Source organism: Sinohyriopsis cumingii, chromosome 9 (genome assembly GCF_028554795.1).
Source record: "Sinohyriopsis cumingii isolate HCF-2022 chromosome 9, ASM2855479v2, whole genome shotgun sequence".
Lineage (NCBI taxonomy): Eukaryota > Metazoa > Mollusca > Bivalvia > Unionida > Unionidae > Sinohyriopsis > Sinohyriopsis cumingii.
Window position 1 is genome coordinate 93105956 of NC_142969.1, and position 27445 is coordinate 93133400.

General features: G+C 35.4%; 1 protein-coding gene across 3 annotated transcripts in view; it reads right to left on the reverse strand.

Annotated features, from left to right (window-relative positions):
• Nucleotides 1–19417, reverse strand: part of LOC149792257 (SH3 domain-containing kinase-binding protein 1-like) — a 158904-nt gene extending 139487 nt beyond the window's left edge. For all 3 annotated transcript variants that reach the window (XM_089970784.1, XM_089970783.1, XM_089970782.1), the window contains exon 1: nucleotides 19327–19417. In XM_089970784.1, coding sequence (XP_089826910.1) covers nucleotides 19327–19330 — 4 coding nt within the window. In that variant the 5' untranslated portion in view covers nucleotides 19331–19417. The remainder of the gene's footprint in view (nucleotides 1–19326) is intronic.
• Nucleotides 19418–27445: the final 8028 nt, after the last annotated feature.

Consider the following 27445-nt stretch of genomic DNA (forward strand, 5'->3'; position numbering starts at 1 on the left):
ACGCATGATTTCAGTCAGTGATGACTCACTCAATAAGTTGTGCTGAGGTAGTTACTACATACTAAAACAATAGTCAGTTGAACTGTTGATTCACTGTCTAATCAGTCAGTAGTCAATCAGGATACCTGATAAACAGCAGCCAAAAGAAAGCCTGTCACTAGGTCAACTGAACCTCTGACTGAGGAAGTACAATATACAGTAAAATCTGTCTTGAGAGAGCACTCTTATGAGCAACCACCTGTTTAACTCATGCTTAGTTTCTAACTTTGTAACTCTCAACACTTATAATTTTTTTCTGAAATTTTCAGATGCCCTATTAAGAAAGATTAAAAAACTAATAATTACAAACTAAATCAGTTATACAATTTTGTTCTTGTTTTATGAAGAAGTTGCCTTGTTAAACAGGAACAGTAGTATTAAGTTGTTGTTCTTGATATAAAGAAAAGCAGCAACTTTTTTTAAAAAGTCCTCAATATGAAATACATGTTTCTGTTTATTCATCTAACATGCTATAAGTTTAGGCTACATTATATTAATTCTGTTTGTAACTTAATGTTTACTGGAATAAACATGCCCTATGCCCGGATGACACAATAAGTTTATTTCGCATTAAATTAAAATTCTTTATCATAAAAGGATAGGAATCTTGGCAGCATATTTACCAAGCAGACATAAGTATAAAAAAAAATACAATATACTATTTAATATATATATATATATATATATATATATATATATATATATATATATATATATATATATATATATATATATATATTCCATTTTCAATTTTAAAGAATCATAACAAGAATGAACCATACATAAAAATGTTATAGCCCAATCTGATGAAAATTGTAACTGAAATATAAAATATTTCACGATATATATACTAGGGGTGAAACAATTAACTGACACATCAATACTTGTTCCATATTGATTAAAAGAGATGAATAACCAATACAAAATGATACTTACCCTACAGAAGTTACTTTAATCTTAAGTGAAGTCATGATTAATTATTTTTTTTCCTTTCCATTCTTCAAATTGAGAATTCATGTGAAAAAGATGTAACAGATAAATGTACTCATTTCTGGCAGACAGAAAGAAAAGCTACACCTACTCCTATTCTACAAATTAACAAACACATGGTGGCTAACTTGCATGGTTTGAAATATGTATCCACATCCCAAGCCCATCATTTCCATGCTGATTATTTTATCCTATCAAAGTGATCAGCTTCTGATAACATATAAAGAAAACATTCCAGATTTGTGCCCCATGCATGATTTAAGTATTTGACTGATCATTTAATATTAAACAAAGTTTCTCTGTTGCTTTGCATCTTGTCTACTTGAATTGAGGGCTACACTTCTTGTGTGTCATACAGAATAATATGTCACATTTAAATCTGACTGGTAGTTATTGTTTATTGAAGTTCAGAGCTAAACAATAACAACTGATCAAAACTGTATTATATTCACTGCATGACACACTTGAGGTATTGGAATCCAAATTAGGTCCATTAAGATACAAAGCAACAAAAAACTTCACACAAAAGCAACTATTACATGATCTATAAAGTACATAACTGTATGTGGGAAACAAGTTTGTAATGTCTCCTTTTACCAACAATTTACTTTTTTCAATCACAGAAAATAGTGTATGGCTGCAGCAATTTTCTTCCATCTAAACAAAGTATAGTGTGAAGGATCTGGTTTGTAAGTCATCTCTGCCCCCACACTCAGACTTGTTCTAGGTAAGATTTCCTTTGCACAAGAAAACTACAATATTTCTTCTGTTTTGAAGATTGCATCAAACTCACTTCCAAATTTATGTGAAAACATGAAATTGGTAATCAATTTTTTTAAAGACATTCATGGAATACAAAACAAATTATGTGGGGACCACGAAAAGAACTGCACCTAATCAAATGGAGCAGCCTGAAATGGCCTGTTTGGCAGTACAGTTTATATCTTGTCAAGGATGAGAATGGAAAATGAACTGTTTATATGTCTGTAATCTGAATTATCAGAAATACAAACAAATCATACATTCCAAACCCCAGAAAGGTATAAACACAACTGTGCTATTATAAGTGGTAAAAATGCATAATTTGGACATAAAAAGTACGTGCCAGCATGTATGAAAAAAAAATACATTTTTACTACTAACCTGGTTTTGAAGCTGGTCAACGTTCTTGTCAAAAAGGGCAAAATCCACATTGGTTAAAACCAAAATACAAACACGAAATAGACCAAAATATTATTTATATTCAGCACACACTTTAAGTAATCTACATGTGCAACTTTCGCTGAATGATTGTGAACTGGAATTTTGCACTGATTATGGTCAGATGCTCAGAGTGCTGTATTACATTACTCTATTATAGGGCTAAATTTAGTTATTTCAGGTGCTATGGTATTTATATTAGTTTTAGAAGGAAAGATATATTTGTGTATAAATTTTCTGAGATTTGGGGTCAATACTAGGTTACCAGCAGCTATTCAAATGCTATGGTGTCAAGTTACAGTCCAGAGAAATTGAAACAAAGGAGTCAGTAGAACAGTTGGAAGATGTGTTTGTAAAGCTAATTAAAATCAATTATAGCAAGTTTGCCATAATGCTTAAACATTAAAATTAGTGACCATTTGAAGGGAAATTTGAATCTCTTTTAGTAGGTATAAGGTGCTTAAAATAGAGTTGAGTAGTTTTAGTTTAATTTTGAAGTAATTTGCTCAAAAGGATAAAGTTTACAAGTAATTTCATATTCAAAATAATATTTTTGTAAATTCTAACACACAGCATCAGTGGAAAAAGAGTGTGTATGGAGAGTACATATATGGCTTTATTTTGGATTACAAAATTTAGATTCTGTGCATTTTGATATGTAGATTAGAGTTAGATAAAGGGTCTGCACCTAACACAATCAGACCAGAATATTAGTTTAGAATAGGTCTTCAGGGAATGTTTTCTCTGAAGTCCGCTAGGATTGTTTAAATAACCAGGTCAAACATAGTGCAGGGAGTCAGCATGAAGAACTAGGGGCAACATACATCATTAAAGGTAGAAAAAGAAGAAACCCTCTTGCTTGTGACTAATTCCCCATAGCGCAGTGACATCAGAAAGGCGCTACTACAGTTTGGTGGAGAATTTAAAATGGAAATGTTGTGTTAAATTGTATTCTAAAACTTTTACTGGATTTTGGGGAATTCCATTTTATTTTAGACTGTGCTGACTCCATATGAAAGTTAAGTAGCAAAATTTTTGTATATTCATCTTTAGGACCTTTCTTTACACTTTATTCTACAATTTTACGAAGTGATCTGTCAGGTAAAAATTTGTCATTAGAGATCTATATGTGCCTTTGATTCTTGTGATTCTACTGCATCAAAATGGATAGAAGCTGCATCGATTTCAGTTTCATGCCACTTTTTCTGGTGATGGAAGCCAAGAACGCCTAGTCGCAGCAGTGGGAAAATGAATGGATCAAATAATAAAAAAACAGGAAACGATAAAGGACTATGATCTGAACACGGACAACACTATTGCACGGACTTCTTAACAAAAAAAAAAAAAAAAAGAATCATTAACAAAACTGGACTGATTTAAAAAAAAAAAAAAAATTGTTGACAACCAGGCAACGATAAAGGACTATGAACTGAACAGGGATAATACATATGCAAGGACCTCTTAACAGAAAAACAAAAAGCAATATCGAACACTGGAACAAGGACCTACACTCAGTGTATCAACGGAAAACAGACAAAATGATAACCCATACGGAACGAAAGAAACAACACCAAGGAAGAAATGAGGGAGACATGTACAATGGCTAATGACGGTTTCTTAAACCCAGGCCACTAACAAGAACCGAGAGCAAGGCTGCAAATCACCCTTGTGTTGACAGAAAGAACACATGTGGAGAAACACAGCTCCCCGATACCACACATTCTAATGCGAAAGAACCTAACTTTACTGCATGTTGATAAAATTCCTGCATGTAGTCGGCATCGTGGCAAGCGTGTTTATAGGGTTAAATGGCAAGACTTCCCCAAGACTACATGGGAACCTGAAGAAGCTTTACCGCAGTTTTTGCTCCGGGAATTTCATGTAACAAAGACACGAAAAGGAAAGAGAAGAAAGTATGCAAAGTGAAGATTCCAAAGGGACTTGATCAATTAGTTCTTAAAGGTGGACTCATTATATTTGTTTTGCTGTGCTATACTTTCCTATCAACCTTTTCTTCCATATCTATCCTGCACATCTTCCTTCCTATGGTATAGCAGAACAGATGTATAAATCCCACACTTGGACAATTGACAGCTATGTTGCACATTCCAAATGGATTATTCTTTGCAAACAAATAACTACTGTAATTTTAAAAGCAGTCTATGGCACAATGTTAGTGCCAGTTCTTATTCAGTTCAAGAAAATCTTGAAATCCTTGTGATACCTGCAGATTACATTCAAAGCGAAGTGACATTCATGGAACATTATACAAAGTACTGTAGATTGGTGAGAAGTCAGACATTTATGGAACTGTTGTTCATGTGACTTTTGGTAGACAAAGATGATATATAAATTATTAGTGTGATTAATAATTAAGTGTTTGAAATTATTTTACATATACATGTATCAAGATATTTACCTAAAATTAGCATCCATAAGACCTCTTGGGATTATAAAGTTATTTCTGTTTCTAACTGAAAAGATTGTAATAAATCGCAATATTTTTGTACCTTAATACCCTGCACTATGGAATGTAAATTCTATTTAGGGAGTAGATTTTGTAGGTTTCTAGTGTGCAAGGAAGTGTGTGTGAACACTGATGCCACATAAAACATTATGAAATACATGCCTAAATCCACTTTATTCAATAATTTGACAAAAACAATAGTATGTTATAAAAATTTGGGGACCAAATTTTGCTGGGCCGGAGGGACATATTATAGGGCTAAATTTAGTTATTTCAGGTGCTATGGTATTTATATTAGTTTTAGAAGGAAAGATATATTTGTGTATAAATTTTCTAAATTCTCTACATAAATTTAATAACAGTATGTCTAGGATAGAGGAGTAACTCTACAGTCACTGTTAGATTTAGAGGCAGAGATTTGGGGTCAATACTAGGTTACCAGCAGCTATTCAAATGCTATGGTGTCAAGTTACAGTCCAGAGAAATTGAAACAAAGGAGTCAGTAGAACAGTTGGAAGATGTGTTTGTAAAGCTAATTAAAATCAATTATAGCAAGTTTGCCATAATGCTTAAACATTAAAATTAGTGACCATTTGAAGGGAAATTTGAATCTCTTTTAGTAGGTATAAGGTGCTTAAAATAGAGTTGAGTAGTTTTAGTTTAATTTTGAAGTAATTTGCTCAAAAGGATAAAGTTTACAAGTAATTTCATATTCAAAATAATATTTTTGTAAATTCTAACACACAGCATCAGTGGAAAAAGAGTGTGTATGGAGAGTACATATATGGCTTTATTTTGGATTACAAAATTTAGATTCTGTGCATTTTGATACGTAGATTAGAGTTAGATAAAGGGTCTGCACCTAACACAATCAGACCAGAATATTAGTTTAGAATAGGTCTTCAGGGAATGTTTTCTCTGAAGTCCGCTAGGATTGTTTAAATAACCAGGTCAAACATAGTGCAGGGAGTCAGCATGAAGAACTAGGGGCAACATACATCATTAAAGGTAGAAAAAGAAGAAACCCTCTTGCTTGTGACTAATTCCCCATAGCGCAGTGACATCAGAAAGGCGCTACTACAACTCTCACATTCTTCTTTTAATGTTTGTAAAACAGTGTTGATCAGTCCTATTTTTCTGATCTGACATGTTTAAAGTTTGAAGAGATCCATCTGCTCTTACATTTTCCATCATATAACACAACTCAAAACATCAAAGTGTTTCACTTAACATCTGGCACCATTTGCTTTAAAAGTATACACTGATCTGCTAACTCATTTATAACTCATTTATCAATATAATGAATCTGTAAGGCATAGTTTACATTTGAAAAAACCCTTGGAAATGGGTCATACACAGTTGCTATACAGAGCAAATAAGGAAAGTAATCTACTGATATTCACACACACAAATTTTGTAAGAATATTCTCAAATGTATTTGAATGGACTTGATGAGATGATAATAAAAATGACAAAAACAACTTGTATCACTTTATTATTATTTTTTAATGTACCATAAAAGCATAATCCATACACAGTTTAGCTAAAATGTAATTTGGTGGAAAAATGCATAATAATTACACCAAAAGCATAATGTATGTATGCCAAATGTCAACATATAAAATGGCATCACCCCACAAATGAAACCTTCCAAAGGTGAAAACACAGTCAAAATTTAATATATGTATCACTTCACACCTAATATATATATATACAAGAAATGAGGACTTCTCTTATGGAAGATGCTCAAGATTTTTTACTGTTACCTATTTTCTAAGTTACCATAAATTATACAACAAATGTGGTGAAGCAAAAACAAGTTTTAATTTTTTACAACTGTTTAATAATATTTCATCCTCATTTCAATAATCTAACATTAAAAAAAGGTATAAATATTACTTTAAAGTGTTTATTTACATTTATACCCCAAGTTCACCTTATTCTGGCTAAAGACACGTAATTTTGCCACAATATTAGCTTTCAACTTGGACCCCAATGTACTATAATTAAATGCACTTGAAAGCAATGCAGAGCATATGCATAATTAGAATGACTTCTGTTACGGATAAACCTAAAGTTATGGTTCTGTTCTAATTACATGTCACAGATAAAAAAAGAGAATAAGAAACAAGTTCTGGTAAGCATGACTTTCGATTGGGATATCTCAAAATGAAAATTCTGTGACCACCAATTTGAAATTATCATCTCTATATAAGTATACCACTACTTATCTTAATGATAAGGATAACTGCTGCAAGTAGAAATTATTCTCTTAACCTGCCAGCATTTTTATGCCTGTATCCAAAGAATATCTAAGCCTCTCGCAGAACGTAGTTATTCTAACATGGATATGACCTCTTGCTGCAATCATTATAGTGGAAAATTCTAACAATGAAGGTCTGCACAATTTGTTTCCAAGTGTTATTCAGTAAAGTAGGACAAAAAATGCCAGCATAAGCTCGTCTTGCATGAATTATGGTAGAACTTGGAAAGGAGAGGCTTATTCCAACTGCACAGTGTTTCTTAAATCCGGTATGAAGTGATGAAAGATCACATCAATGTTGGATTAAAATGGGCATTCAGACTGTAGTGCATGATCAGGAGTCAAAACAGACCTCAAGAGTCATTTGAGTTCTGAGTCATTAGCTCATAACTGGTATTGCTCCTTATCTGTGGAGCAAACTAGTGCTGAACATTTCTTGCGACTTCTGATTTATTCTCCTTCTCAGAATGTCTTTAATTTTTCTTTGGAGTCTGAGGGTCACACCTTGTTTCTGAGAATAAGATAGACAGTAAATATACTTCCTTCAGCCACTGTGATTATTACAATCCAGCATATGACAATTCACTGATGATGGAAGTGGCGTATATCTCATACTTCATTGCAAAGACTTCTATTTATGTTTTATAAAATGCGTTTACATTTTAAACATGAAAGATTAATTGGTTGTATGTTTTTTGTCAACCTATAAGAAAAGATGGAATGTAACAACAGCTCAGCATTAAGAGGTTAGTGTTAGGACTGGTCGGCCTGGTGTCAGGATAATGTGACAAGGTGGGACATCACGCTACATGTCTGCGGCATGATGTCCCAGTGCTAGACCTCACTATAAAATATCACACTGCAGATATTGTAGCGATATAACTGAAAAATTGCTAAAGCTACGTTAAAAAAAATCCAAATCACACAAACTTTATCACCACATACAACATTCTGCATTTGGCCATACTAGATTCACTAGATTACAACAGAAAAGTAACTAAATAGCTTGATGTGTACACATCAGCATTCGTAACCTGATTTCCTCACATCATGGCAGTGTTATCACATTTCCATCTCTAATTAGACTGGTTTGTGCTGGTTACTGTAATCTGATAAGAATAAGCACAAATACACTGATTCTTTTTGTCTCAAGAATAAAAAACTGGATATCTTATAAGTGATAAATTTTAACAATGCAATAGTATGTACAGTAGATGGACTTTAGATTGTTACTTTCGTCCTGCTACAGGCAGAATCACTGTATCTTGAGGGGCAATCAAACAAACATCGATATTTGATTCAAAAGTAAATCCATGTAAGTCTTTCCCTCATCCTTTATCATAAACATTAAAGACAATCTCAAAACTATATAACCTTGATTCAGCATGCCTACCTAGTGTGGCATCAGTGATCTTTTGGTTCTGCCAAGTTCATATTGATTTTGCATAGGGGTGGATATATAAATAGTAGTCTGCCAAATGTTGATCACTGATGCATAGCCAATTTGTTATGACAGTGTAGCTCTGCAGGATATTATGCCAGATGGCAATCAAAGGTAATTAATACTGATGCTCTGGCCAAAATCAAGGTACATCTTAAAACACAAGTTGGAATATCCATGTGTCAGAAATGGGTAACACTGAAATTCCAGGTGTCACAACACTAGGGTAAGCATCCACATGTATTGAGAACTATGTGAATCACAATTCTGTCAAGAACTGAGGATGTCTTCTCTGCATCATAATAATGCGGCAATGACGTCACAGGTGCTGGGAGTGCTCTTAATTTTCCCAATATCTATAAGCTTTTCCTAGCAGCGTGCTACACATTGTTCTGCCAAGTGCCCAAAGGGGCTCATGTCACACATATCATTTCTTACAATTTATCTGTCATACATGTACTATATAATAATATTATGAGTATGTACATGTGCCACTAAAAAAACAAATCAATTGGGCCCCAGTTTTCATTATGAGTATTTGTAAAACTTATATTCAAAATATAGATTATATACTTTACAATGCTTGCAAAAGGACAAACTGTAACAATTGGATATAGTTCTACTAACATCGTGACTAGCAATACAGATCTGTTCCTGGCATAAGTGACCAAGTGCTGTTATCTCGACTAACACTTAACGGGATGAAAGTTATTTTATTCCTGATTTAAGCTGATTGAGAATATGGGAATCATGATTTTTGTTTAATGTGGCGTGAATCCATGAATCGCTATCAAAAGTTGTGAAATTCATGCCATACTTGTGAGGGTGGCAGGTCTGCTCCCACTGGTTCCAGCAAAGTAGGCATAGAGCACCCAAATATACTGATCTTTTTGTTATTAAATAGTAATAATATAAGTAATAATCATTTTCAAAATCTGAATGGTATATTTCAACTATAAAATTATACACCACTCCCTCGTTAACTTGCGCACTGATAACTTGCAAACCCACTTATAATGAGGAGCCAGGCATGGATCCCATTTTTAAAAACCAGAAAATACCCCAAAAATTGATCCCTATTTGTTGAACTTGAAGAAAATCACGATCAAAATTGGTAACGGAAACTTTGATATATCGCTCATTTTATCATCAAAAACGGTAGATAGGATCTGGAAATTTTAATCAATATCATGAAATGTAAAAATAGGACAGACAATTTTTTACATTTTCTTTCCAAATGACATTCCTAGTACACTGCAATTAACGATATGTAATGAAATTTCTATCAATGAAAATGTCATTTACGCTGAGTAGAGGCAGTACTTTAATAAATAAATACAAATTAAATAATTTTTTATCAATTGAAATTTGTGTTCTAGTTCTATCTTTCAGTTTCTTTTAAGTGTAATCATCATAAATGCAATGTGTCCTCTTGTAATTAAACATAAAATGCATCAATCTACTGAAACAGCTATGTTCACAAGCGTTTCTCTGAGCACCTAATTAAGTGCTGACCGTGTTTTGATAACTGACTTGAGGAAGTCTTTGTTGTATTGTTGTACTGAATTAAAAGCTGGCCTCCTTTGTATTATCACATTATGTCTTTTGAATCAAATAAAGAAGGTGGAATAAAAGAAAAGTTAAAAGGCACGAAAATCCTACAAACTTAAAATCGATTGGCCCCGGTCGTATGAACTCACTTCATTTGATCAATCGAACACTGTTATAAATGTTATTATGTATGTAACATAAACCCCCTTAAATTAACCAACTCTTTCATAACTGTGATCAAAGATAGCAAGGCAACCAAGGGAAAAGAATACTTTGTGAAATAAAAAGCTTGATTTCACAGATTTGAACTGGCACTTAGAGATATCCTCAAGGATTATAAGTTTCATTATTACTTCCTTTGAAATCACAACATCAATATTGTACTCACTGAACAATACACAAATTGAGTTTTGATGTAGACAATTGTAAAATGAAATAAATGTCATGTGTTTTTGACAAAAAAACAAAAGGAAACTTGTTTGATGGTTATCAACAGTTACCCGGCAGTCTAGTTCCCTGCTCTATGGACCCCCAATTTGGCAGGATACTATTAAACACCACTACAGGAATCAGACTCATCAAGAAAACAAGAGCAGTGATGTAATACGCTTACATGTGATGGTTGCTGAAACCAGTTGGAACAATCTTTCACATGTTGGACATTTTGAAAATAAATGCTATTTAAACAGAATAATGAACAACTTCATTAGAAAAAGCACGTCATTAAAAAATAATTATCGACATGATTGTAAAATAAGGATTAGGTCATTAAGCAGCCCAGTTCTCCACCCCATCCCACGTTTTTCTTGATGTCAAAGTGATTTTATTCAGTTTTTGGAACTCTCTTGGTAACTCGCACCTTCGCCTTCTGTGCAGTCTATGTCTGTGGACCCTGTTGTGTGCAAGATATCGAGGGAGAGGTGTATGTGCTGTAGACAACCTTAAAACAATATATTTTTCTACCACAGCAGGACGAAATAATTTCATTTCTGACTCACTGGTACACAACCAGGAAGACCCTAAATTGCCCATGTCTGCATTAGTCATGGACAGATCCAAGAGCAATGTCTGATATCAGGGGTCAGACTTTAATTTTAGGGAGAAATGACTTCTCCTTCTGGACAGAACAGGGAGAAGTGAAAGCACAACAGGGAGAAGTGGACATGAAGCAAGTAAGCGGATGTGAAGCAAGAACGCAATATATAGCTAAATAAAGTGTATTCTCTTATTTGAATTATGCCCTCTATTTCCCAGCTTGCATATTTGCATTACCATTGGAGTAAAGCAATACTTTATTTTCAAGTTGAAAATTATCTGAGTTGTTTTGGTCATATGACTCTAAAAGAGAACAGAAGCAACACTGTAACAAATTTTAACCAAGTAACCAGACTATATTATTGTAATTGCAAGTTAGTAACAATGCTTATTTTTTAAATTTGTCTTTATTTTTTTTAAATATAGGTTATCAATAATGGCACTTTCAAAGATGTCTAAATTCATCTGAAACAATCCCTGTACCATGTACATGAGGGCTAATACACACGTGTCTTCAAATCATACTGTTCTTCCTCATTTCTTTGTTGCAGATAAAACATTACAGTAACCATTCATACATAACATACTAAAATGCATAAAATTACAGATATGGTTGGTATATAAACTAAAGTCTTCTTTCCAACTAAATCAACACAGACATGAGTGCATCTAATTTTCGTCGGAGGGGTTTTCGTAATGTGCAATCACTCACTTTGCCTTATTACAAGTCCATTGATAGGATTGCAAATTTATGGTTTATTTATTTGTCTATGTACTTGTAGTAATTGTAGGCATTGGTTTTTAAATAGTATTTGCTTTGCTGCATTTTCTGTATTTTCAAAAATAAGAGTGGTCAGAAAACTATGATCTTACTGTTACAACACTTCTCCATTCTCATGAATTCCACAACATTGTCCCATATGTTTCTGACCTATATAATTGCATTTTAAAGTTAAATCTTAAAAAACATAATACCTAGACTTTACTTTACATGAATTGCATATTTTTTTTAATATAATTGCCAGATGATTTACGAAAACAGGCAATCTAATAAACTGGTACTTCCCAGACAGCAATATCAACCGTTATTTCCCTATTACTGGTTCACTTGGTTTTAAACTAATTTTGTGACGAAGTAGTGTACAAGAGGCAGTTAAAATAAATAAGAAATATAAAGGTGAAATAGGTTAGTGCTGGACCACCATAATTTTCAGGTCCTGCAACAGTAGAATCGATGTATATGGATGGGCAACAAAATAAATGCCAATAGTTGATCAAAAGTTAGGTCAATGAATTCATTACTCATTCCCTCTTCATCAAGCCTTTGTCAAAGGTCATCTCAAAACAAACTAACTTCAATTCAGTTAAGACTACCTAAGTGTGATACCAGTGATTTATTATCTCTGTCCAGTTCATACTGATTTCACATAGGTGTGATATTATTGGCAGATGAGGTTTAAAAAGAATTCTAGCAATATTGATCACTGGCACATAGTCAACATGTAATGCAATGCACACTCTCCATAGGAATGCATACAAAAAGGGTAATTAAGAATGATGCTTCAGCCCAAATCAAAAATTTAAAATGCACACGTTTTGTTGCCGTGCATCTTTTGACACAAAGGATTCGCATAATACGATCAGGATTTATTTAATTCCAAATCTTTGGAATGATGGATGGCATTGTGCCTACTTCAAGCATAGGCATAGTCTGGTTCCCTGCTTTGAATGCTCTCTGCATTGCACTCCGCTATTCATATAGCGGAGTGCAATGCAGGCAGCATACGAAACATGCATGCTGCAGATTATCATTGACAATGTTATGATGGAGTAGCTTCCCCATATCTTGCGAGCTCTCATGTGATTTCCATCGAGCTCAGCAAGATGTCACCTAGATGTTTAACCTCAATGCTTGTTGCACTAGAAAGTGATCTCCAGACTAAAACAGTGTGCACTAAGGATCATTAGTGAGGAAAGTGAAAGAAGAACACAGAAGACTAACTTTATTAAAAAAGGAGAAATTATTCCCTTGACTACCAGTGTGATTTCTGATCGTGACAGGATTTAAGAATTTGAAAACATCTGCTTTTGTTTGCCACAAGGTATCTGAAGAACACATTATCACCCAAGACATTCTTCACATAGGACAAAGTACAAAGAAACTGATGATAGTACACATTTTATGACAGGCAGTAAAATAACTGCCATTTGGTTATAAAGATTTATTTGGCTTTTTGTATTGGCTTACATGTAATCTGTTGGTCTATAACAGTGTTCATACTGAACTCTGAATGATAAATTCAAAGACTTTTCCCAAACTTTCAGAGACCACAAACATTGATTTCCAAGATTTATTTTCACTAACATTTTGTACAGAGATTATATGAGAAAACAATGAATGCAAAATACTACAATATTGTTTAATGATGAAATCCAAACTATAATTAATTTCCTAAAATTGTGCTATAATGATCTGGAAGACAGGTTAACATTCACCTGTTATTTCAGAAATATATAACTTATGCATCAAATTTAATACAAAATGAACTGTTCTATTAACAGACATCAGCACTACTTTAAATGCATTATTATACCATATATACTCGTGTATAAGCCCATTCACATATAAGCCGACCACCAAACTGAACAGGTATAAACACTAAAAAGTGCATAAGCTGACCTACAATTCCGAGACATCTCAAGATGTACAAGTTCCATATGCATTATTTAGGCAAAGTTATATTTAAAACAAATTACATGTATAGTTATCTCGAGGTTGGTGTGCATGATTATTAAAAAGAAATGGTATAAATTTATTTGAAAAGTAATTTATTTAATTTTCTGTTCACTTATTGTTTCTGCCTAATTTAGATTTGTGTATAATTTGATCGAATGATGACAAGAATTTAGCATTCGTGAGTTCCTGTAACACAACCTCTCTTTTTTGACTCAATTGTTTGTTTATGCATTATTGCATTGGACATTTTATATCAGTGCACCAGTAATAACGTTTTTACTTTGCTTTGAAATTGTACATACCTAACTCTTTAAAATGTAATCCCAGTATGACAACACAACGAACAAGAATATGGTTCGATGCTAATATTGTAAAAGCTGAGTTGTAGTTTGGTTTGATGTAAGCCTGTCAACTTTCATGCCAAGAGGGGGAAAAAAACTCGATTTTTGGGGTCACTCCATGTCTACCTCCAGATTTCATATCTTCTGATTTTTGCAGAGAACGCCCGATTATTACATTATGTCTTCGATTTTCATTTCTTCTAAACAAGTCCTGTCCTACATGTTCTGTTGTATCATCTGAGAATTAATGCTGTGACAAAATAATTACTTTACTATAAAGAATTCACTTCTTCACTAAATAGAATGTGAAGTTTAAACATTATTCACGTAAATTAATGATTTTTTTACCTCTACAATAATAAAAAAATAACCCACAACAATAAAATTGTCCACAATTAATTTCAATCCCAAGAATGATCACTACGAATGCTATAACTCCATCTGCTACAGCGCCATTCCCACGAAAGAAACTTACACGAATGAACACATGGCATTTTTATACCATACATACCAATGATAATTACCATTGTTAAATTAAAAGGAATGAAAATACATACCAAGCAGCAAATATGTCCTTAAAAAACTAATTCAGAATACATGTTTTATAATAAACAATACCAAATGCTTTATGAGCTGACAATAAGGGAGTAAGGTCGGATATACAAAGAGGGGAAATAGTTGCCACATGTACAGTACCGTGAGGAAGGCTATTTTAGTACCTTTAGTTCAACAAAACTGGAATACTTTATTTGCCAAACAATTTATGGTGCTTGCATAACGCAGACATGATTTTGGTCTTCCATAAAAAAAAACTGAAAATCTAAAAAGGGGGTTTGGGTCCCTCCCCAACTGGGTTTCGAGGGGCAGCATCACCGATCACAGGGTCCAGGTGGCCAAAAGTGCATTTTACACTCATGAAAAGCCACTCCTGGTGCAACTTATGATCATAATATATAACATAATATTCAGTTTTAAAACTAAAAAACTTACCAAAAAATTTCAACTTGAATAATTTCACAATATTTATTGTCACATGAATTTGTTCTCCAATACTATTGGTGCTTAAGTTATTTCATGTGCATGTCAGTGTTCACATCGTAATTAAGTCAATAATTAGGCATTTTTTGCTGCCAACATATTACACTTCTCTCTTTTCATGGCAAATCTGTAAAATAAACACCCAAGTACATCACCAATATACAAATAATCCCATATATTCACTTGTATTGAAGTCCATTGGACAAAACCTGTTGATATGCCAGATGAGCTCTTTTTGCGGCTTTATCAAAGATTCCTTTTTGTCACCAATGATTTTGTTGGCTCGATGTGCAATCGTTTCTTTTCCTTCTCAACGAAAGCCCTTTTCCTTTCAAGCTCCAGCTTGTGTTGGCGACATGCAGTGCACATATTCTGACAGAGGGCTACATCTGTTCCAGACTCTTCCAACCACGACTTCGTAATTTATATCTTTATTGCAGAGGTCACAAAATGCCAGTCCTCAAGCATTTAGTTTTCTTATAAACTGACCAACTAAATTTCCATCGACTTCAGCCATTCCCATTGCCATACATTTTTTACACCTTTATCTAAACTTCTCGTATCATGGTCTCTCTCAACAACTCGGGACGGCATTTTTTGTAAGCACGCTTCTTCTTTCCATTGCCAGCAGTTTCATTTACACGAAGCTTCATTGGATCAATTTAAACTTTTGACCAATCAGAACTCTTTATGAGAGTCGTGGGCTAACTAATATATGGAGCGAATACGTTACAAGGGTCGTTGCGGAATTGGACCGAACAGACAGTTTAAAAAACCGGGAAAACCCACATAATAAATTTTAAAAAATCGGACTATATCAAGAAAAATCGGATTCAAGTCAGGAGAAAAGCAGAATTCCGCTTTAAAATGGAGAAAAATCATGTCTGGTAACACCACACAATAGTATAGAACATGGTTTCTTTGAATTACGACGGAGGACCAATCATTTTCACAAAATAGTTGCAATGATAAGGATTAACTTTTAATTAGTTAAGCTGGCTTTCTTGCTTGTTTATTTAAGACTAATCTTTGGCTATTGTGCAGTTTGACCACAGCTGACCAGAATATGAAACTAGGGAAAATAGGGCAGGTCACAGGGGAAATGGCGAGTCTTTTTGAGAATTTCATGCACATTGGACCAGGAAGATCAATCAATATTTAGTGAAAACAAAGCTTTAAGAATGCCACGAAAAACCTCTGGATTTTAGGTCCCAATCTCTTTTTATTTTAGTTCAGTCTCCCTACTTGCTTTTTTAAAAGTTCATAGGTATGCCTTTGCCTCCATTTTACAAAACTACGGTAATCATGTTAATATTAAGGAATAAAAGGCAATTACACATCAATGTAGTTACATAGCTACCGGTCAAAATTCCCTCTTATCACACACTAGTTTCAAGGTTTTAGTGATTAACTGGCCTGTAACTTCTGTCGCAAAATTAAAGAAATTCGCAGAAACATGAAGTTTTCCATTGTGTGGAGAGTTATTATTTGTTCAGCTAAAACAGAAAATGAAAATGGATTGATGAATCAAATGAGCAAAATTCAACTGGCTGAACAGTCTTGTGTGCTGAACAGTATTGTTAAATAAAATTGTGAATTAGTGTAATGAACATCTTGATTGACCAAAGCTGACAGACTCACCCAATCAAACTGAATGATTCAAATTTGGATGGCCAAACAAGTGCTCATTTGTTATTGTGGAGGCAATGAAAATGAACGAGTCATCAAAAGAAACCAGGAAAACTCGACTATAGTCTGTCTATACATCCCCATTTGTTTGTACCAGCCCCCATTGGTTTCAATAACGAAAACATTTAATGTGATAAAAAGTGCACAGAACTAAGTCAACTGAATCACTGATTTATAATTTATAACTTGACTGTGACCAGAATGGCACTAATACTGGCATCCCCTGCACCTTGCATGCTTAACAGACTTTCCATGCTAATATGGCGCCATATTGCCTACACTATCTGTTACTTTATTTCCATCAGACATAATGACGTAGTTCATTCTAATCGGTAACTGCTAAATAGTTTCATAAATTACCATAACGTTGGAATTATATCCTTTGCACACATAAACATGGAAATTAAACTGCTTGTTAAATCCACATGAAAGGCAAATTTGTTGTTGTCATTCACTTTCTTTGCTTGATTTGACATTGTAAATATCAGAAGCAGATGACATATGTATGTACATCTGTAGTCATGCACACACCCCTTTGCTAAAATGGACTTGTCCAGGAACTGGAAATGGATCTTGAGCATTGACCATATATTATACTGAATACTTGCATTAAGCATGAAATGCGCAGATTATGACAGTGTTAGGGCCACTCTACTCAGTCAGGTTAGAAATTATAAATTAATGTATAAATTAATGAATGAATTGACTAAGTTCCTTACACTTTTTATCACATTAAAGATTTCCATTACTGAAATTGGTATGGGAGTTACAAACAAACAGGTTAGTTTAATCAGACTATACATCAGAATTGAACAACCATGGACAATTTTACTTGTGATTATGGGAAGAAAGTAAAAATTTTGGGCTTATTTCAATTTTCAAAGACTTTTAAGACCTCGGGGTAATCTACTTGATTTTCCCAATCTTTCAAGGGCATGGAAATGCTACCTCATTTTTCCCAAACTCTCAAAGACCTTCAAAAGACCATATAAACCCTGTATAATATTGCTACAAAAAGATCATAAGGAAAATACTATAAATAGGACTTTAAACTAAAAGAAAAATGAAATAATAAAATTATTCATCTTAATGGACAATGCATTTGTTTGTTAATTCTGTGTGTCTGTGTGTGATTTAGATTTTTAATGTAGCTTTAACAATTTGTCAGGGGCCCTGAGTGGTCAACTGGTCTAAAGCACTCTCCGTTACGGATCACTGCCATCTCACATCTGTCTGCATGCGTTCCAGTCTCAGATTCGGCTAATGTGGGTATGTGAGAAAGCTTGCCAGTAGCTTCACGTGGGTCAGTGGTTTTTTCCGGGGTTTTCCAGGGTTCTTCCTCTATTAATATTGGCTGCCATCTATAGCCTATCGTGTGCTGAAAAATGGTGGTAAACCCTACAACAACAATTTTTCAGTCATATCACTATGATGCATGCAGTGTGGCAGTTTATAGTGATGTCTAGCACTAGGGCATCATGCCGCAGACATGTAGCATGATGTCCCACCCAGTTACATTATCCTGACACCAGGCCGACCAGTCCCAACACTAACCTCTTAATGTTGGCACCAAGTGAGGCAGTCGTTAGTACCATTTTTGTAAGTCTTTGGTATGACTCAGCAGTTTGTTTGTTAATTGTTCATGTTTGTTTATTTATAATTTTAGAGAGAGAGAGAGATGTGCAAGTTGCAATATCCTGTTTCAAGCTGAAAAATTACAGGTCAGATGATAAGTTGTCAGCACATTTTTTACCCCCACATTTTTTACTTGACATCCCACCCCCAGTTCTGACACCAAGGTTGTTTTGGTACCTTCAATTTTACACCCCTGGGGGATACACTGATGCACAGGTATCAGAAATGGTTCAAATTTAAATATCAAGCATCAAAACCAAAGGGTAGGTATCTACTGAGAACCCTGGACATATTCTTGGTCTTGCAAACTATTGACAACTAATGCAACATTAAATTCCTGTCGGAACTGGCCGCCATTTTCGTGCCAGAATCCATGGAAAATCTTTATACACCCGAATCATTACGTAGACTGTGCCTAATCTAATTATGGATAAGATGTCTTAGAATAAATTACAAACTATTAAAATTTAAATTCTGCACAATTTATTTCAAAACGGCAATTCTGATTCTCCATAAAAACAAATAAACAACGCCTATATTATTATCTCATGCGATTACTATAAGGAGTACATTACTGAAGCTTGGGATACAATTCTCAAAAGAGTCCCAGTTAAACCCAAGTTCAAAATTCACTGACCAACAAATCCACGATACAGCATCAAGAGTATAGCAAGAAAATTGTAATTCTTCTTTTCAAAGATACGCTGTCCAGGTCAAAAGGTAAATCGCTGACCAAGTCGGCAATATACTCTGTGTCATCGATGGGGCAACTTAGAGCCGAGGACAGGATCAGACGACTGCCGATTGTATAATTACTTTTAAAGATCATCCTAATACATACCCCAAAAGCCTGCGGAACTTTAAAAATGTTTTTTCAACGTTACTTCCTTACAAACTCACCCATTTTTGTTCCTCTTTCTATTTGATTTACATGAAAAACATCACTCTGATGACAACTTTTGCGTCAACACCTTTATAAATATGGCGCCTGATCACGTGACAATGTGTATATATTTGGAAGTCATCTGCTTCCATGAGAAATACAAAGTGTCATCGAATATGCGCAACAGGTAGTCCAACGATAGACCAAACAATTACTTTTTCCCGAAGTAAAAACAGAAATATATATATTGTGAAATATTATTATACTAGTATATGTGTGGATGATGAATGAAGTTTGTACATCTGAAATTAAAGAAAAAGCTTTTATTTGCATACATGAATATTATAATTAATACCATACCCAGCGTGTGTGTGTGTGCGTGTGTGTGTGTGTGTGATTTCGTTTTTAAACGTAGCTTTAACATTTTTTCACTTGTATCACTACTATGTCTTCAGTGATGTCTAGCACTAGTGTCATATTATTCTGGCACCAGTCCGACAGTTTACAGTGATGTATAGCACTGGTGCATCATGCCGCAGTCATGTAGCCTGATGTCTCACCCCATCACATTATCCTGGCACCAGGCCGACCAGTCCTAACAAAAAACCCTTTAATGCTGAGAGCCTAGCAAAGCAATTGTTAGCATCATTTTTATAACTTTTTTTTTTACCTATGGTGGCCTAGAAAGCGGAAGGTAGTCGGTTCGAACCCCGGCCGAGTCATACTTTTCAAAGACTTACAAAAATGGTACTAACAGCTACCTCGCTTAGCGCCCAGCATTAACAGAGGTTAGTGTTAGGACTGGTCGGCCTGATGTTAGGATGATGTGACTGGGTGGGTCATCATGTTACATGTATGCGACATGATGCCCCAGTACTAGACATCACTATAAACTACCACACTGCAGACATCGTAGCGATATAACTGAAATTTTTTTTTAAAATTACGTTAAAAATACTAATCACACACACACACACACACGTTTTTTGGTATGACTTGCCCAGGTTTGAATCCGCCACCACCGGAGCCGGTGCGGTCCCATTATTTCGCTATATAAGTAGTGAAGGGGAGAGATATATAGTCTATAGACAATGAAAAAATACACTACAGAAACCCCTGGGCCTGTATACGGACAATGCAAAACCCAGTCAAAAATGTATTGTGCCTGTGTAGGGACAAAAGGTTAGGGTTATATACGGACAATAGGAATGGAACAGGTAAGGAGACTTCACAATACTGAAGATGGGTAACACTGTTGCAAGAAGCTGACAACAATCGACCAAACAGCGGGGGTGGGGGTGGGGAAACTAGAACGCTTGGCGGGAACGGGACTGGCGGGACAGAAACATAGATAATACATACAACATACAAACACAAACAACTATAAAACCGACTAAAAAAAATTTAGAAAAGAAAGCAAATCTATTCGAGGCATATGAGTGGCCCTGAAAGGGACCTTTGTTGTTTTTTTGTTGTTTTTTGTTTTTTTGTTGTTGTTTTATGTTAAAACGGATTGAGTTTATTCACCAATCCAAACACGCGTTGCAAAATTCAGTCACAACACAGAGTTGTTTTTGTTGTTGTAGGGTTTAAAGCCATTTTTAGCACACGATAGGCTATACATGGCGGCCAGTATTAATGGTGGAGAAAGAACCCGGGAAGAACCACCGACCCACGTGAAGCTACTGGCAAGCTTTCTCACATACCCACATTGACTGAATTAGAGACTCGAACCCAGGCAGACAGAGGTGAGATGGCAGTGATCCGTAACGGAGAGCGCTTTAGACCACTCGGACACTTGGGGCCATACAACACAGTCTGTCTTCCAATCAGAAGAAAGCGGTCTGTAACGTCATATTCCCTATATAGATGCGCTAACGTCTGTGCGCAGTGAATTTATGCAGCAGAGTTTTCAAAGATGACGGAACCTAAAATGAAGCTGAATTGGGGTACGCCGGCCGTGGAGACAGCAAGCGATGCAATAGCAGCGGCTACCAAAGTCAACACAGTCTTACTTCAGAAGAGGTCGATTTTAAGTGGGATTAAGTCGATTTTCTTTCTTCTTCGCAAGAATTTGTTCCGGTACCAGTACCTTCTCCACTTTCTCCTTCTTTACCACACGTCGAGGACTTTAAACAGAAACAGAAAGAAGAATTGGAGAACTTTTTACAACAGCAGAAAGAAGTAGAACAAGCTTTTTTCCTTCAACAGCAACAACGAGAAGAAGAAGAGGACGGAAGGAAACGACGGGAAGAAGCAACAGAGAAGAAACAATGTCTAGAAGAGAAGGAGAATATTGAAAGCCAAACGATAACGGTACTTTTTGACATTTTAGCAGAGTTAAGGAGTCTGAAACAAATGTATCAGACTTCTTTATTAAGACCCAAGAGAAAAAGACCTTCTCGAGCCAAACAAGAACCCAGACCTGTTACTACGCATGCGATACCACCCTAGTGATTTCTACCAAATCATTGACAGGAGCCAGTCCAGAATTAGGCCTTGGCCGTGGAAAAGGCTTAAGGCAATTAAAGATGATTACGTCCCGTTCCTGAGTTTGTTTTTTAAACAAATACCCAGCGGTCCTTTTCAGAGCCACCCACTTCAAAGTCAATTAAAATTAAAACTATTTCTTTTCCCGTACTGTACGTGTTTGAGTTAGTGAGTGCGTGAGTGTAGGTCCATATTCTAAAAAATCAAAACCAAGAGACACTTACATTTTATGCCTAGTCTATTCTGGTACAAATTTTACAATCCAATTCACAACACAACGCAACGCAACACTTTAAAAAGTTCATAGACTTCTGTGTCTTTGTTCACTCTCTCTGTTTTTTAAAATAATTTCTCCACTTTCACATTTGTTCCTCCTCTTCTTCCACACTTTCTCCTCGTCTTCTTTTTTTCTCTTTTTTCTCTTTCTGTACGTGTTTGGGTTCTTCCTTTGGGGAATACCATGGAATACCATCGTTGGCAAGAACAACGGACTCCGCATGTTTCTCCCACTCCGACTTTGACCGAAATGTCACATTTACAACACGAATTGCAATCGTTGTTGGATCGAAACGATTTGTCCGAGACAGAAAAATCGCAAAAATACGGTCAACGACTACAACTCTTTCAACAGAAAGCTGTAGACAAACAGCTCTACCCACACTGAAAGATTTTAATACCCTAACGAAAAGTTTACCACCACCACTATCCCCAGTGACTAAGACAGAAAAAGGAGAAGTAGAAGAGTTTCAAACTCCACCAGAAAAAAAGTCTGCAAATTAACAACACCACCAAGAGAAAGCATGCAAGTTAACAACAACACCTACATCCATTATTGGATGGATTAAAAAGATGATGGCAACCTATTCCTCATCAGAAGACAAAAAAGGAAGCTGAAGAAAGAATTGAAACAAGAACTGATTACCCCTGTTGAGATATCCTCTTCTTCCTGAAAACCTATCAAAGCATCACAAACCAGGAAACTACCACACGAAAAAAAAAAGGGTAGCATCAGTGAAGAGTGGGTAACTTATTAACCAAAATGGAGAAGGTGTTGGGCAGCATTTACTACGATCCATCCCATCCTGCGGTATACGGAGGAGTTCAAAAATTATGTCGTGCTGCCAAAACCCGTCTGAAAAGACTCCGTTTACCTCAAGTACAACGATGGTTGCACGAACAAGCCATGTACACTTTACATAAATCCATTCGACGAAAATTTCCCTGAAGTCGCACACGAGTGGAGGGCATCGAGCATCAAAGGCAAGCTGATTTAGCCGATGTCTCTCATTTGGCCACATACAATCGTGGTTACAAATATTTGTTTTGTGTCATCGATATCGTTTCCAAAATCGTTTCCAAATGTTCCTGGATCGTGACAATGACTTCCAAATCGAGCAGTGAATTAGTGCGAGCCCTCCAACTGGTGTTGAAACAAAGCGGTCGTCACCCTCTTTGATGGCAAACCGACAAAGGCACAGAATGTCTGAACCAATCTTTCGAAAAAGAATTAAAGAAACGTAACATTCATTTTTTCACCATAGAGAATCCAGAAACCAAAGCCAGCATCGTGGAATGTTTTCAACTTACCTTGCAAGAACGCATGTGGGAGTATTTTACACATGCTCACACTCTCAAGTACATCGACGTCTTACCACACTTGATTCAAGCGTACGACCAATCTTACCATCGAAGCATCGGACGTGACCCCCAAGAAGTGACTCCCGACAACGAAGTGACCGTTTCTGAGCGCCTGTTTGGCACGTCCCAACGGTGGCTGTCGACAAGAAAAGTGGAGTGTTAGCAGTAGGAGATTGGCAAAATGAAACGCACTTTCGACAAAGGTTACTTACCCAACTGGACCACCGAATTGTTTCGTGTCACTGGACGAGTGCGTGGCCGTCATCCTGTCGTCTATAAATTGGAAGACATGAACGGGGAAGTGTTAAAAGGAACGTTTTGCTTTTGCAACACTGAGTCTATCAAAGAATGTCCGAATCGTCCTTAATTGATCTTTCCAGGTGTCGTTGTAGATGATGACATCATCGATGTAAGCATTGCAGTTATCTAGACCAGATGTGAAAATGTTCATTAAATGCTTAAATGTACAAGTGATGAAGTCCATCTGGAGTCAAAAATGCGGAAAATTTGCCCTTTCCGTCAGTGGAATTTTCCAGAATCCATTACAAGGTCAAATTTGGTAGCATACTTTGAATTTCGAATTTTATGAATGCAGTTATCAATTCTTGGCAATGAAAATGAATCTGTTTGAGTCACAATGTTCACCTGTTTATAATCAGTGCACATGCAGAAAGTTTTATCTAGTTTTGGAATATACTTTGCAGCTAATGTTAGACAATATATTTTACTACGCATTCCGATGAACTCGTTTATGACTTTCATAGCACCTCATTCTTAAATTTTCCTATCAATTTTTTTTTTATTGTAGTTGCATTGAAATCCTCTGGGTTTTTTGGTGGACAATCTGAAAGAGCAAACATTTCTCGGTTATCGTAAAACTCGTTGTAAATGTCGATTCTATCTTGTATATTAGCGAGTCAGTATCTGTGAATAACAGCTTTGCATCCGGCCAATTAATCTCAACAAAATCGTAATGAAATTGGTACATTAGCCGCTTTGATATCTCAAGTACTGCCATACCAACATAAACTGGTTTATTTAACTTCAAGTTTGTCTTTCTTCGTTGAATGGCTACTAAATGTTCATTAAATATTTTCATACTAACAAAATCACCAGATACTACAAGTTCCACGTTATTGACGATCTCAGTATTGACTCGCTTTCTGGTGTTTTCCATGGTCTTGCCAAAGATGCTGTTGTTCATAAGCTTGAAAAAGTTTTGTTCAAATTCTAATTTGGCAGGTGCTTTGTCATGCTGTGTTTGGGTCTATATAACCCGTCATCCACTGTGATTGATTAAATTTTAGCATCCGATGAACTTTTCTTAGAACAAGTTTGTTATCAACTGCGTGCTTAAAATTTGTATAGTGTTAAGCGTATCTCCGTTTGTCAGGCAGATGAGGAACTAATTTTTGAACAACAGATTTACCACTAGTGCTAGGACTGGACGAATAATTTCTGTGTATTTTTCCTGATAATAAACTGTAATCGATCAGCATTGATTCTGGAAAAAATTATAGTCATTATGCGCATCATGAACCTCAACAAGATAGTCAAGATCAACTTCAGCAAATTAACTAATATTATCTGCTGTTACTGTTTTATCAGTTTCATCAAAAAACTGTTTTCACGTATCCATCTGAAACCACCGTATGGTATGTACGCGGACATTGGATATGTATATAAATTTTTAGCATCTAGATAGGTTATAAAACATGATAGAGCTGTGCTATCAGAGTCGGGTAGATATTTATTATTATCGTTATCATATTATTCGTTATGACGCTAATTCTCCCTCGGACTTCACGTTATATAAATTTGAACATATATGGGTCTGTTAACAGTTCTAGTTTTATTTTACTGTGCTTGGGTAATGCGTCCCAACTTAGTCCGGGTACCGAATAGTATATCTAATATATCTGCGAGCAACAGCACGTCTGTGATACTATATAAACCACGATAATCTGCTAAGTTTTACAACCGAACCAATCCCATATCGGTCGAGCAGAAGCATAATTATCATCACTAACACTTTCAAGATTTAACATAGAATAAAACTTATCTTTGTCATGTAGACACGTTTCATTAATGTTATCCCTTTTATCAAGATACTCGTAGGGAAAGATGCCTTTTTGTGTCAGCAAGCTTGATTTATCACTGAAATGTTCAGTTAAGTTATTAAATTTACCGCAGCATTTTACTATCTCAACCAGCAGCGCTGCCATAAACTGCAGGCTATCAATAAATCTTATCTTGCCTAGTGTCACTGACTTGTACTTTTAAGTGTTATTTTGGATGCACTTTATTTTATTGTTGTTATTAATTTTTAGGCGGTTCATTATATCTTTATTACCGAATGCTTCAGCTATATGAACATAATATCCTCTGAAATTATGAAAGACAACAACAACGAAATATGGTGTAGTATATATTAAACGATACTTTCCAGTTATATGACAGCGATCTTTTCCTCGGTCTTGAGGCAAAAGCGCCCACTCGCAAATATGGCATAGTTCTGCTCTGGTAAATTTAGCTTCTTGTTTTACTGTTAGTGGTTTCATTTTTTTTTTTTTAGTCTTAGCCACTAACATCATAATAGCTTTGATCTTGTCTATACGGTTTCTTACCAACCAGACAGCAGGATCTTTTCAACGATAAATCTTTACTGGTTTTCATAAAGATTTCTCAACAGCACAGACGACATTATACGGAATATGCTCTTGTATTTTTCTTGACGAAGATTTATCAGGGTTCTTTTCTGCTCCATGCACTGGAAGTAAAATAGCCTCGAAATCTGCGTATGCTATAAAAGGGACTTTCATCTTGTGCATCTAATTTGTAAATTGTTAAAAAGTCGCCTTTGCCAGGCATATCTATTCTCCGTACATTAGAGCAGCATTCGAGATGTTTATCAAATACATGCTAAGATTTACATTTGAGCAAACACCTGACACAAAAATTTCTTTTCTTTATGCTTGTCATACTGACCTCCGCATAGCCCATTAGGGTTTTTTTATCAACGCATAATGATCTCTATTAAATAGTAAATTTACTGTTTTTGTGACGATGGCTCGCTGATGTAAGTGGTATATATATTGTGTTTGTCATCGATGCCAAATACTTTAATACCTAATGTTAACAGCTTTTCTTTACTTTTCGAGTTCTGTAATTTGATATTCAGAAAAAGGAAAGACAATCCCGCTAAAGTTTAGCTTGTTAACATGACCAGTATAATTATGATACTCGATACGTATGATATCGTGCTGGAAATGACGCTTGTAATAGTGCTTATTGGAAACATTTTTTATCACTGTTCTGGATATATACACAACATTTCGAGTTTTTTATTTTAGTTGGCAGATCGACATACCCAGCAATGGATTATATTTTATGTTGTGGAACAGTATCAAATTTCCAACCAGAACCAGATGCAGTGTACGCATCTATTTTCTTCCATATCTCCTTAAATTATATTATCTGACAGCGATATTAAAGTTGTCGCAGTTAGAATTCGACTAGATTTTAATGGGATCTAAGGATTGGCGAATTCCTCGCGCTGCTTTGCAGCAAGCTGCTCTGCCGCAAGGTGCTCTGACGCACTCGTCTGATTGACACGCCCATCCTTGGCTTTCTGTAGGAATTCCAGAGATATATTTAGCATATTAAATTTAATATGGAACGGAACTATTATTTTCAAGCCCTTGAGTATGGTAAGCTGGGATATAACTGTTGGCTGAAGCAGATGATACAAGTTTGTGGGAGAGAAATTTACTTGCAAACGTTTATTATCGAATAGAAAACGTATCAAAACCGGCAAATGCGGTTGCGATTTTTGCTGCCTGATATGTTTCTGTTGAGAACAGGCTTTTGTTTGCTATATCGGCAAGTTTCAACATTTTATATTTACTATTTTATATTTCTTTAATAGAATGTGCTGTGAAAATTGTCAATTAGAGAAACGAAAAAGCTATTAGTATATTACTAAACAATTTATACCAGATGCCGATG